The sequence below is a fragment of the Triplophysa rosa genome, linkage group LG3, assembly GCF_024868665.1.
Source record: "Triplophysa rosa linkage group LG3, Trosa_1v2, whole genome shotgun sequence".
NCBI lineage: Eukaryota > Metazoa > Chordata > Actinopteri > Cypriniformes > Nemacheilidae > Triplophysa > Triplophysa rosa.
Genome location: NC_079892.1, coordinates 11,309,202 through 11,322,375, shown reverse-complemented (window position 1 = coordinate 11,322,375; position 13,174 = coordinate 11,309,202). Strand labels below are relative to the sequence as shown.

The 13,174-nt window shown below is 37.1% G+C and overlaps 1 protein-coding gene across 2 annotated transcripts; it reads right to left on the bottom strand.

The window, feature by feature from the left end:
• Window positions 1-6,961: 6,961 nt before the first annotated feature.
• Window positions 6,962-12,307, bottom strand: isl2a (ISL LIM homeobox 2a). Of its 2 annotated transcripts, none has more exons than XM_057329980.1 (6): window positions 11,866-12,307; window positions 11,253-11,442; window positions 10,176-10,441; window positions 8,874-9,157; window positions 8,560-8,727; window positions 6,962-7,787 (listed from the first exon to the last, which is right to left on the bottom strand). In XM_057329980.1, exons 1-6 carry the CDS (start codon window positions 11,921-11,923, stop codon window positions 7,671-7,673), a joined length of 1,083 nt encoding a protein of 360 aa, XP_057185963.1. In that variant the 5' UTR covers window positions 11,924-12,307; the 3' UTR covers window positions 6,962-7,670. The 2 variants fall into 2 exon arrangements, with proteins under 2 accessions (XP_057185963.1, XP_057185964.1); XM_057329981.1 differs by having other exon boundaries at window positions 10,176-10,396.
• Between the last annotated feature and the right edge of the window lie 867 nt (window positions 12,308-13,174).

The following is a 13,174-nucleotide window of genomic DNA, read 5'->3' as shown; positions in this document are numbered from 1 at the left end:
TACAATCCCATAATTCAATAAACCAAATGAATTATGACATTTTATAATCAGTTAGCACTTCACGATGAATCACTTCTTTTTGAATTTGATTTTTGAATCTTACGATTAATTTAGCATAATTGTTGGGATGCTTAAAAATCAAGCACAAAACATCATCACGATAAGGTAAAAAAAAATTTGGGGGGCAGAGTGTACATGGCGCACTTTGAAGATACGGTGTGGGAAGTTCAACAGCGGCAGATTAAACATTAATTGGCTGGAAAGTGTAATTAATACAGTAAAGTGAAATAAATAACCGTGATCAAAATTTTCAGCAAAATAACCGTGATTATGATTTTACCTTAATCATGCAGCCCTACAATAAAATGTAATTTAATTGTTGTAATAATACAGTGCATTAAAAAAGTATTCCTTGTGCCAAATAAATTGAACAAATGGCACATATTTCATACAGGACTACTTGTTTGTCCAAACAATGGTGGCAGGGAGAGCGTTTACATTTTTTATGAAATAGGACATGCACAACTTCACGTTTCACGATTATTGGTGGCCAAAAGAATTATGATAAACATAATGTTGCAATATCTTTAGTATTTTTTTGTCAAATACGTCTTTAATTTGATTGATTAATGTATGAATTGGGTGTACATTTTGTAATTATTGCTAAATTTATATTATACGCAAAACCGCCACCAGCTACAACAAGACACTGTCGCTGAATTATTTACCATATTATCATGTGTGTCATATTGACACAATATGAATGATCACGGTTATATCACGATTCTGGTCAATACTGGTTGCACTTCCTGTTGCTTCCATTAGTGGCATAAGATTTACACACTTCAGCTTTATTTGTTTCACTATCTTCTGGATTGAATCACCCTGTGGATCTGTCAGGCCAAACCCTCCATTTCTTTCCCTCCCCTTTCTTGTTTTTCTCCTAAACTGCCCCCCGCACCCCAAACGAAGCGCTTCCATCTCCCAGATGGATGGTTTCCTCTGTCTGTACGAGTGGATTTACCTGCCACTGCTTGAGCCTCGTGTAAACACCCTCTCTCTTCATCTTTGTCCTGACAGGGCTCCCCGCGCTACACCGCCGCTGCTGCTACTTAAGGAAAGATTAGCTCTTACTCCAGCAAGGACAGGGAATTGTCATCTTGTTCAAACAATAGAAAGACAAACAGCACCCTGAACCTCGGCATCGCGACACTGACACAAGCTTCATCTATTCGGGGTTACGCACCTTCAAGAGTGGAGGAAAATTGCTATTGTTTCACAATTTGAAAAATGGCTGAAGTGTCAATCTACTTTAATTCGCCATATATATGCAAATGATCCTCTTTTGATTTGACTTGACATTCTATAGAGGTTGTGGCTAAGAAATTTTCTTAAAACAACATGCCTTCTCTACTGTGCAAACTAGTCGTCCGTTGTAAAAAGAGAAGGAAGGGGGACAGAGAAAGGGATTGGGCTGATAATATCACCGGATGATGTTATCCAGTAGATGGGATTATGGAAAAGGGGCGGATTGCTAATTAGGATTGCTATTAGGATTGCTAATAAGCGATTACAAGTCATGACATAGCTATGATTAATTTATTTATTTATTTGACTTGCCCGATTTAAGATGAATTGTACTGAATTTAAGAATTGCATTAATAATAAAAATCGATTTTACTTTTGCTTTACGTTGAATACTCGTACTTTATATCGCTGATATATTCAAATTAAGTGCAGGTCATTTGTAAATGTAAATATTTTGAATCACTCTTTTTCTACCAGAGGGTTACGGCTGAGATGTGCATATTTTCTTAAAACAACACGTGTTCTCCTCTCCGTTTCACCCCGTCTGGGGCGTGGATAACGTATAAAATATCTGCTGTTTGATTTTTTTTTTTGTCTATTTCAGGACTGTGCCAACAGCGACAGCCAATCGGATAGCAGGGCTTCACAAGCAGGTGAGATCTCAACCACACTATTTGCCACGTTTGACCCTGTGCAGAAACAAGGTGAAACAATCCGCTGTGTATGATTCCTCGCGCCGATGAAGGTTGAGAGCTGAACAAACATGTGCGCTTAAATATACAGATTTCATAGAGCGTTAGAAAATGCATTTGTTGTTCTGGCGGTCGTATTGATTCGGCAACGTTTTGTTCAAACTTACATTCGTTCGCCTCAAATGAACAAGGTTTTAAACCTTGATTCAGTCAACGCCTCTTTATTCCTCAATACTCATGTTAGCTGCAAACCTCTGTGTTTCTCCATCAGAGAAGGGCTGGGCTCCTCTGGACTTCTGCGACCTCTCCAACCGATTCCCCAGAGACCAATGGGACGCCGCGCTCCAGTTCTTCCTCAACAAGCAGGAGGAGTGAGAGAAGAAAGCGCACACTTACGGTGTAGTCACTTACAAGACCACATAGCCCACATTGGTCATAAACCCAGTGTACTTCAAAACAAAGTGTCCTGGAAGGGGTTTATGGTACAAGAATGACAGTCATCAACTTAACCAGTAACTTTTAACTGGACTAAAGTAAACCGGTAGTCTGATTTGCGAGAGGTTGATACCTAGTAACTGTACATTAAAGTAAAAATGACTGTTTTGACACACACTTACCGTCCACACAATTATTTATAGCAATAAACCACGTTTACAAATAGTAGAATTAAAGTAAAAAGCGACATTCTTAGTGATCGTGCGTTTCCCAGAAGAACCGAAATCTTTCTAAACTTTCAGTTTGACTTTTGTGGGTGTGTCGATTGTTGGGTTTTTCAATGGTCACTGTTGTATCGTTTTGTAAATATAAGAAAAGTCGAATAAGCATAAGCTCTCATTTAATTTCAAGAGGATGACGAGGTACGTCATCCATCAGTTGTTCGATATGCATAGATGAAGATTTCTTCCTGTAGCTGACATGTCATTTTGTTTTTTATACTGTAATTTATACACGTCAAAAATATATTCGACACGTTTTTCCTTAACACACTCGTTTTCCTCTGAGCAGTGAAGAGTTTCATTTAAGACAACTGTGTATGATTTTGACAGCTTAAATAAAATATTTAATAATGTGCATTCTGACGTTGTTTCGGAGTTGTTTGTTTTCCAGTGAAAATCATTTTTCCAGAAAACTCAAAAATGAAGTTTACAATAGACGCCCTGTCGATTGCTCATCCAAAACATGTTCTCATTATTCTGTTAAGTACAGACAACAAATAAAACTGAAAGTTGCACATTTCCCTGCAAGGAATACATCAACATATCCATATTTTAATTGAATTTGATCATATATTAACATTAAAACGTTTTTTTAAAAGCAACAGATTTAAATGGGCAGCTTGCTAATAGAAACAGTGACAACTGGAAATGTGGGTTAAGCTGCATTGTAAAATGCTTGTGGCCTTTTATCCAGACGCAGGTCCTCGCTGGCCCGAGGATACCACAATTAGCTGGCTGTTTTTCTGCCCTCACCTCCTCTCTCTCTCTCTCTCTCTCTCTTGCTCTCTCACTGGATCTGTACCTGTGTGACTCAGCTACACACCACTGCATCTGAGGCACTCCATACAGCAATGTGTCAACACAAACCGGAGCCTCTCAGGTCGGATCCACCTCTAGTTTCAAACGGCCATCACTTCTGCATCACATTTGAATGTGGATGTGTTAAGATGTGGGGGGGTATCAAGGTCATTTGGGTTTGCTTCTGAGAATTTTTTAACTGTTGCTTTTACATTCAGTCCTGTAATATGCATTTGATGTAAGATCTAGTGGAATGTGAAGTGAATAAAGTGGGTGTGTATAACTGAAACAGGCTCCGCAGTGATTTGCAGACTGTTTTTATAGACCAACACCATTATTTGCTATTTCACAACCATATGAGAGCTTGACATTCTCATGTTTTTGTCAGAGCTGGCATGACAGAAAAAACAGTTGTTTTATGAATTATGAATGTTCACATTTTTAAAAACGGAATTTGTTTGCTGAATTTGTTTTGAGTTTACTTGAAATGGTTCTCATTTTCTACATTTAATTTGGGTTACATTTGACTGATGTTTCAAAGGAAAATCGCTTTTGAAAAAGATGACTTGGATGAGTGTTTCTCCTGTCAAAATATAGATGAACGTTTAAAGAAACAGATGTGCATTTTGAACGGTTTAAAGACAACATATTGAAATACCAACGAAAGTGTTGCATACAAAATATTTGATAGAATGTTCAACAGGCCATGTATTAATATTTTGATTTGATAAAAATAGTTAACGTTGATGTTTGTCGTTTGAAAGTAAATGTTAGAAACTGTTTACGTTACGTTTTAATCAAAGATTTATTGCTGTTTAAAAAGATGTAATATAAAGGCCTGTAACATTTTTGTTTTAATAGTTAATTGAGTTAAATTGTATCAGATTTGTGTTCATAATAATAAACATATCGGTATAAAATAAATAATTAAATATTCGACTGTTTGTCAATTTAAATAAATATGTATTAATAACTAATACAATAGCCTTTGGCAATGTTTTTAATAAACGCACAATAAACATTTGATATATTTCAGGTTATTAAACATGCATACAGTTCAGTTAATTAAAGCAACCGAACGAAAAATATCGAAATTGATGCGTTTGCCTTTTTTTTCTTCCTCGGATTCAGATTCTTTATTGTCATTATTATGACTAACAACGAGACATCAATTCCTCTTGTCATTGTCAAAAATACTGCTGAATATTTAGATATGAATTGCATCGTTTGAGCTGTTGTCAAATTAAACTGGTCAAATAAAATTAGATGTATGTAATATACTGTCATATTATAAGTATTAGTTTAACTCTAAATCAGTCGTTTTTTATTTATAAAAGCTTCACTGTGGGCTTTGACTTTTACAATGACATTGACAGACAACGAGAGAGCTGTAATTTGTAAAGAATTTAAAGATTTGTTTTGTACAAACATGAACTTGGCTTAAGTGTGCGCTTATTTAATTAGTCCTAAATTATTAAATTAGAGACGGAATTTGAACCAAGATGTAACTCTTGACCTCTGGCCATGACATCTGAATCTTTATTTGTCCCTAAAGCAACTATCCATAAGCATTTATGCAGGCAAAGATTTGTCATTCAGACACGGTAAAAAAATAGTTTCATCATTTTAGGTTTGCTATTATAGGTGATAGATTAATGGATTTTGGCATCAAGTTCATCATTTAAAAATGGTAAATGAGCCCAGATTTATTTTTATAAGAGCCGGATATTTGTAGGATTTGTTGCTTTTTAAAAGACATTTTAGTATGTTCTTGAAAATATATAGCGTGAAAGTATTTTTTTTACTTTTAATTTTTTTGTCCGGCAAAAAATTTATATAATTTTTTATTATTGAAGGGATAATGGCAGCTCTTGCAGCTCAAAAGACATTTTTTAGATATATAATATGACGCATCAGGGTGATTTTGACATCATAATTCTTTCACACATCTAGTTTTGTAATCTGCGCAAAATGAAGCTTTTTGCAGTTTTTTCAATGTTATAAACTGGAAGTTGCAATGAAAAATCAAACAGGATGAACTCAACTCAGTTATGTTTCACAAGTGTAACATTTGAACTTTTTAGTTCTAATTCTCAGAAGATTTTAATATTTGATCTTGTATTAAAAAACAAGACAATTTCATAATCAACCAAACAACGTTTGAATTGCGCTTAAAATAGATGAGAAAAGAAAGTAAGAGGAATTTTAATACAGTGCTAAATCGCAGCGATTATCCTTCCTATAGATTCTTTATCTGCAAATTTCAGGGATTATCCTAACAAAATGGCCCGCAGTGAGTTTGGTCTGATCTTCTGTGTCCAGCGGCTAATTTCTGACCCGGAATGTAAATAAACCCCTGGACACGCAGGGGTGAGTTTGCCGAAAGGGGGTCCCGTTAACAGAGAGGTGGCTTCGGGTTTGTTGTGCTTCATTTGCAGGTGATGCCGAGCGCCGATAAGAGGCCGCCGATGCCTGTCCTCCGTCTAGACTCGCAGCTTTACGAGCAACACGAGATTGATCACTGCACGAGCCTGCTGGGGCTTCAATGACTCATTCAGTATCCGGTCGGCGAGATACATATATTGTTCAGCGTTCATTGATACGGAAGTGGAATGTGTATCCTTTGTAAAGGGATGAATGTGACGCATCAGAGATCTGTGAATCGCCTCATGGCTCAAGGCCAAGACTGTGAGTATCAAAGGCTGGACATAACAGAGATAAGAGGACGGTGGAAATGGTGTTTAAACAAACCAAATCCATCAAATAAATTTGTATTTGTCGTATAGGGATTGGTCTACGTGACCTGTTTTAATAATAAGTAAAGGCGTTTAGATTTACGGTATTAAAAAATAGTGATTAATCGATTCGATTATTTTGAAAGATTTGGTTATTTTAAAGTACGTAAGTCAAGAACCTTTGACCTCAACACACAGAAATAAATTGAGCGTAAAACTGAAAAAGGTTATTCTATAGTCTAATGGTTAAAATCTTAAAGCAATCATTAAAACCAATACTCAAACTAGTTTGTGTAGTTACTAGGTGTGTGTGAAAGCAAAAAGTATAATTTCAGACAGCAAACACAGAACGTTCCCCTAACGATATAGTTTCTGGGTCCCAGACAGTTTTTTTAAGGATTGTTTTTGGTTATCTTTACGTAAATAAAACGTTAGTTTCATGGGTTATAACGTTAAGGGAACGTTTCCCTAACGTTACTTTTTGGTTCCCAGAACGTTGTGGGAACCAGAAACTAACGTTCTATTTCCGTAAAGAAAACAATCCTGGAGAACCAAAAACGAACCTAAGAAAATAACGTTATGGGAAGCAAAATTTGTTAGCTGGGAAGTTACAATAAACAGATTCATTTCTGTGTAATTTGATAAAAAAGGCAACCTAAATTTTCAGTTTCTCTGCAGAAGAAATTCTGATATCACGACACTGAAATGTCATTCACTATTTAATTCTGTTCACGTTGCTCGTGATGTCTTTGCCAGCTCCTTGGACAATTATTCTCAGGCCTATATGTATTGAAACTGAAATGTATCTCATCTTGTTATAATATAGAAAAAGATATGTAAAGGTAACACGATATAGTTATCTTTGCATGCAGGTTTTCTCAGACATAAACAGCATTTAAGTTCGTTTATTAAGATAATTTCTCAGTTTTTGTACGGACGGTTGTCCTGACAATAAATAACAATAACTTACTTTTTTAATCGAGAAGTTTATACAATCTGTCCTCCATTCGTTAAGATAAAATATTTTACAACTCAGTTTCTATACATCTTCGAAGATCATGCGCATTAAGACAAAAAAGTGGCCTCGTCTTATAAGGAAAACACCACTTGTTGATAAAGCTACACATTGATGGTCTTGAATAAACACTGTTAAGACTCGTTTGGTTGACAGTGGTCCATCATCAAAACAAAAATAATGTGTTCGTATTCCGTTTGACATCCTAGGTGTACGGTCCGAATGCTTGAAGAACAGTTTTGTAACACGTCTGGAAACCCCAAAGTCGCTTGGACAGGTTCCTCCGTTTGGCAAACTGTTTAAATCCAACTTGGTTAATCCCTTTTTTCCGTTCGAGGCGGTGAGGTGAAGGGTTCTCATGCAGGGCGGGTGAGGGCATGCTGGGGCAGGACTCTCCGGTAGGCTCTCACGTCTCCACGGGACTGGGCACCATGCTGTTGGGGGTGTCGGGTAACTGTGATGACAAAGAGGTCACATCACTACCTGACGAGTTACCCAAGGAACCCGATTCGGAAAATGAAACCTATGGAAGGGGAAGAATTGGGAATCAGTAGGCTGTCAGCACGCTGGATTAATATACAAAAATAATGCGGGGTTATTTTCAACCCGTTGCTGGGTCAAAAAGGGACAAGCCCAACGGTTGGGCCAAATTACCCCCCCCCCAAAAAAAGTTTGACCCAACCATGGATTGAAACACTTCGGCATTATGACTCAAACAACCCAGCGTGTGATAATTTTTAAACCATCGGTTGGGTTTGTCCCTTTTTGACCCAACCATGCGGGTTAAAAATAACCCATTTTTAGTGTGTACTAAAAATGCTCCGAATTTGATTAAACTGAAGAGTTTTACACACGATTTGCAAGTGACATTTACATTATCCTATACGACTCATGTAAATCATTGTTTACGTACATGATAATGTACATATAACGTACTTTGAAATACACCACGTGCATGCGCTTTTTTAAAAACAAGCCCTCTAAAGCCTGTTACACCAAAACATATGCCCCAAATGTATTTTTTTAAATAATCCCTCAAATCACATGCACATCAAAACAACTAATTCATAAATATTAACGCTTGCGAGTTTTAGGTACGCGTAAAGGTATTATGATTTTGGTGCATCTGAAGCTTGCCAAATGCGCAAAAGCCTCCAATTGTCAGAAGCAAGTCCTATAATGATCAAACTTAAAATTGTATATATATTTTTCTTAACCTATTAAATTAATTGAATTGCAAAAATATTTGCTGCACATATAACTGTTAAAGACACTTTGGGGATGGTAGTCCTCACCAGCTGTTGGAAAGCGGGCTGGTCCAGGTCACTCTGTAAGGCAAACTCGCTTAAGGCTTTCCAGGGAGGCTGATAGGTTTGAACCTCTACAGGATTTCCCTGGACTGTGGTGTCATGTCTAATCGGGCTGCCTGCCACCAGAGGCGTTCCCGTGAGACCTTGAAGATTCTGCAAGAGGTAGAGGAAACCCCTTAGCGACACATATCACATTTCAATTAAGCAGCCAACACTCTAATGCATGTCTATATGATCATAATGTGCTCTCAATCATAAAACATGACGATGGCAAAAATATATATATATAGGTCCCATACCGTTTTATCGCTGTGTTGTTGTTGCTGTAGTTGTTTCATAAGTATGGACCTCTTCTTGTCCTTGCAGCGCTTGTTTTGAAACCACACTCGTATGACGCGTGGACTCAGGCCGGTCATTTCCACGAGCTGCTCTTTCATTAACGCGTCCGGCCGCGGGTTCGCGTTATAACAAGTCCGCAGAGTGTGCAGTTGCTTTTCGTTTAATACTGTCCGAACACGCGTGGTCTTCTCAGACTGCTTGTGGACGTGGTTCCGATGAGGCGGCTGTCGAACTGGCACGGGTTCTGTGAATAAAATGGACGTGAATCACTTTTTGGCCTGTTCATTATTTCGACACGTTGCAGAAGAGCACGCTTTGTTGAAGGTTCAATTGCGCATACACACGTCGGGTTGTTGCCAAGTGCACGTCAGTCAAAACACCTCTTAGGGCATTGACTTAATAGTCTGTGTTCTCAACTTTGCTGTATGTGCAAAATGTTGAAAGTTCGACCGAGAATATAAAAATATAACAGACAATAAGTGCCTGTAAAGCAGAGTAATAAGATGGTAAACCGGTGACAAATAATCGAACAGCACATTTGGAGATTACACAGTGCTGTTTAAACAAACGGCAATGTTTTAAAGCATTTGGGGGGGAAAGGCCAACATCTGAACTTGATGTTTTTATCAATAACATAAATTTACATTTTCACGCCTTTTATATATTAAAGTATTTAAATCTTTCCTTGCAATTATTCAACAAGTAACAATAGCTGCTTGTATAGCCAACGTTCATAATTATGCATATGATAACATGCATCAAGATACACGTTTAAATATCCTCACTGTGAAAAAATAATAAACTGAGAATCATTTCAGTTATTTATTTATTAACAATCAGTTATACGCTGCGCCAACGCACCCATAATTTCCAGCCATAATGCCTATAGCCATAAACGGTTTCAAATTAATTTCAGTCCATGTTAATTCAATCATAAATATCCTTAATCTCAGCCAGTCCACCATCAGTAAATTTACACGAAAACAAATATCTTCCGATTGCTCTGCAGGCCTAAAACGCAGCTAACAGACTTTCAGAGACTTATTAATAACATAATCCTATTTTGAATACATCATGTGAAATAAAATGTCAGAATTCGTACACTGACTCAATTCCGTTATTAGTTAGAATTAAGCAGCTGTTTTATTTACGATTGAGTCGAATTAGAATAACAACAGAAAATACTGTTACATTATTATTATGTATGCATTTTTGTTATTCATTATTATATTTGATAATTTTTTAGGCTATTCTTTATTTACCTGGAATGTGCAGGGGCCTGCCGTTGGCGTGAATGTTTCCAGGACTGATGGGACTCCCGGCTGAAGCGCGCTCCATCAGCAGCCCGTGATCCGCCCGGCAGAGCAGCTCCTCATCCCGCAGTGAGAACTCATCTCCCGGCAGCAGATGTCGACTGCACACCGAGCATCTGAAGCACTCCATGTGATAGACATTATCCCGAGCCCTCATCACCAGGTCACTGCTGCAGAAACCAATGTTACATTTGGCGCATTTGATCCCGAATAGCCTGCAAGTTTTGAGAAGAAAGATTTGCTTATTGTTTTACTGTCGCTTTTCAGTGCTTCCAGCAATTTTCAGAACCTCAACTCGATTTTACTAACAAAACACGCGTTAAAAACGCGATGGCATACAAACACTATATTGATGCCTCTATTTAACACATTATACACATATCACACATTATCATGCATTGTCTTATCAACGTGTATAAATTGTAAGCACACTAATACGGAAATATTCATGGTTACACCTCAAATAGAGGATAAATTAAATGTTTGTCATGCGTCTTTACGCATTACAGTTTTAACTTGAAATAGGCATTCAATTGTATTGTAACTTTAGATTTTTCTTATTTGCAAGAGCATACAATTGATTATAAAGTGTATATTATATTCCACCATGAATGCATTACAATGCATAAAGGATTACAATGCACGTGTTACCAAGATACGTACTTTATTTTTTATATAATTACATTGCTTTGCAAAGCAGTCTTTAAAATAAAACTAAATAAAGACTGACACACAGAAAACTAAAATTATATAAACCGATGAGAAAATATTAAAAACAAAAAATAAAAACGCAAACCCTACAATGCTTTTGGAATTTAGCAGGAGCATGAGTACAGTATTCCCTCTTGCAACCAAGATTGTTTACCAAAGAGGCCTGTACCTTTTTAGTTTATAGTAAAAATTTATTTTTTCATACCAGGGTTTTCCCCATATCTGTAGATCAGTTTGGGTCAAAAATATCTGCAAAAAGAGGGCCCCAGCGAAATTCCAAAGCTCTGAAATCACAAAATCCAGAGAGGCTCCTACCGTACGTAATCTCTCTTGCAATAAGTCTTGCCATCCCTGACGAAACAAGTGCACGTCTCATCCAGGTACTGACTGCATTCTGCGCACTTCAGGCAGGCTGCGTGCCACTCCAGGTCCGGGGACACCCGCAGTATGTACTGATCGTGGATCTGACTCCCACAGCCGACACACATGGCGATTCCAGACTTCTCTGGATATGGAAAGCAGGGATTAGCGACCACCGACGGCACCCCCATTGAATCCCCCAAAACACCGCCATCGTGTAAATAAATACAAGCTTATATACATACGAGCTCGTGTTTCACGCACCCTCGTTTGACATGCCTCTAGACCTATTGTATTTGCAATAATGCTTCATGACATCGGTTGTGTGTAAGCCTGCACCAAAAACATTTTTCCGTTTGAGAAAAAGTTTTAGGAATGAGACATTTGTTGAGTTGTAATTTAGCAAAGTACTGCCGTGAGAGCTCTTTGGGAAAATAAATAAAGATTACCCTTACTGTCTCCAAAGCGGTTTAAAATGAAAGCTAATGGAGCACAACCAATATTCAAAGTTATTTACAAAAAAATAAAAAAATACAAAATAAATAAATAAAAAGCACCCAGCACTTACTTTTTGAATGATCCCCCATATCACCCAAGAAAGAAGGATGGGGTAGAATATCCACCATACAGGAGGGTTAAGGCAGAAGGCTATAGAGGAGGAAATGGAATGGGGAAACTGCTTCGTCCCGAGCTGACTAATAACTTCTGGAGACTGTGGGAAGAGCAACACAGACACGGGCCCTGACGTCACGGGGGCCTGACGTCACATGCAAACCTGGACCACGCGCCCCAGAATTTCAGCAGTCCGACGCGCAGGGCAATATTTTGAATACAGTTTACCGAGTAATTGATGGGCAAACAAGCACTTTTGTTTCTTCAAACGTAACTGTGAAACATATAAGTGCCTGTAACAGAATGACGCAACAGTTAGGTATGTAGGCTATAGGCTATCAAATGGAACAAATATGAAAATAAATATGTTTATTGACATTCATTTATAACAGAGAAAACATAACCCACACTGCAATGTCTTTCAAGTTTTTAATGTCTTTCAGGTGTTCAAAGACTTTAAAAAAAATACAATTCTTATAGTATTCAAATCTCCCGAATCTCAAAGCTTGCTCCTCTGCAAAAAGGAAGAAAATACATAGCCTATATATGTTCTACTTATTATTTTTTTTACTTACCACGGGCACATAGTCACAAGAACTCCAGTCCATATGTTCTGTAGAGCCCCCTACTGGCCATGAAAATAACATTACACATAACACGTTTACATATTTTATTTATGGTGATTTATATAGGCTACAACACGGTTTCACATTTTTTACATTCTTTACCGCTAGAAAATTTTAACGTATAACTAATAAATTATCATCTTTATGTATGAAATGAATTTAACAAATGAGTAAATCGCAATTTATTAGACCGTAAAATAAACGAATATCTCAAAAGAATTTAGGAAGGACTTTGCTAGTTTAAGTCGACGGAAATAAATATTTCCTTTATTTACACCGATTTGTTTGTTTGTGTTTGTTTATTGCGGTGTAAATTACATTCATCTCAACATATTAAACCAATCAATGGTATTTTATTTTACCTTTCTGGGTGCTGTTGAGAATTGTAAAAAAATAGTATTTTTAGTAAAACTAGTTTTAGTCAAGTTATCAACACGAATAAGTAGAGTACATCTTGTATTTTTTCTTATTTTAATGTCTTTGAATAAAATCTGCTCCTCGTGTTAAACACTCGTAAATTTTCGTCTTTTTAATCTCTAAATGTTATTCACCATGGTTGTACTTTATTATTAATAGTGCGTGTATTTTCATCATATCTAATGTGGTTTAAAGGACACACATTTTAAGACGTGATCATAA

Excerpts from the sequence above, each read along its gene's own strand:
- isl2a (XM_057329980.1), bottom strand. The coding sequence starts at position 11,923 with ATGGTGGATATTCTACCCCATCCTTCTTTCTTGGGTGATATGGGGGAT. Across the intron at positions 11,443-11,865 it reads TATGGGGGATCATTCAAAAA|AGAAGTCTGGAATCGCCATG; the intron begins GTAAGTGCTGGG and ends TTCCATATCCAG. Across the intron at positions 9,158-10,175 it reads CAGGCCCCTGCACATTCCAG|AACCCGTGCCAGTTCGACAG; the intron begins GTAAATAAAGAA and ends TTTTATTCACAG.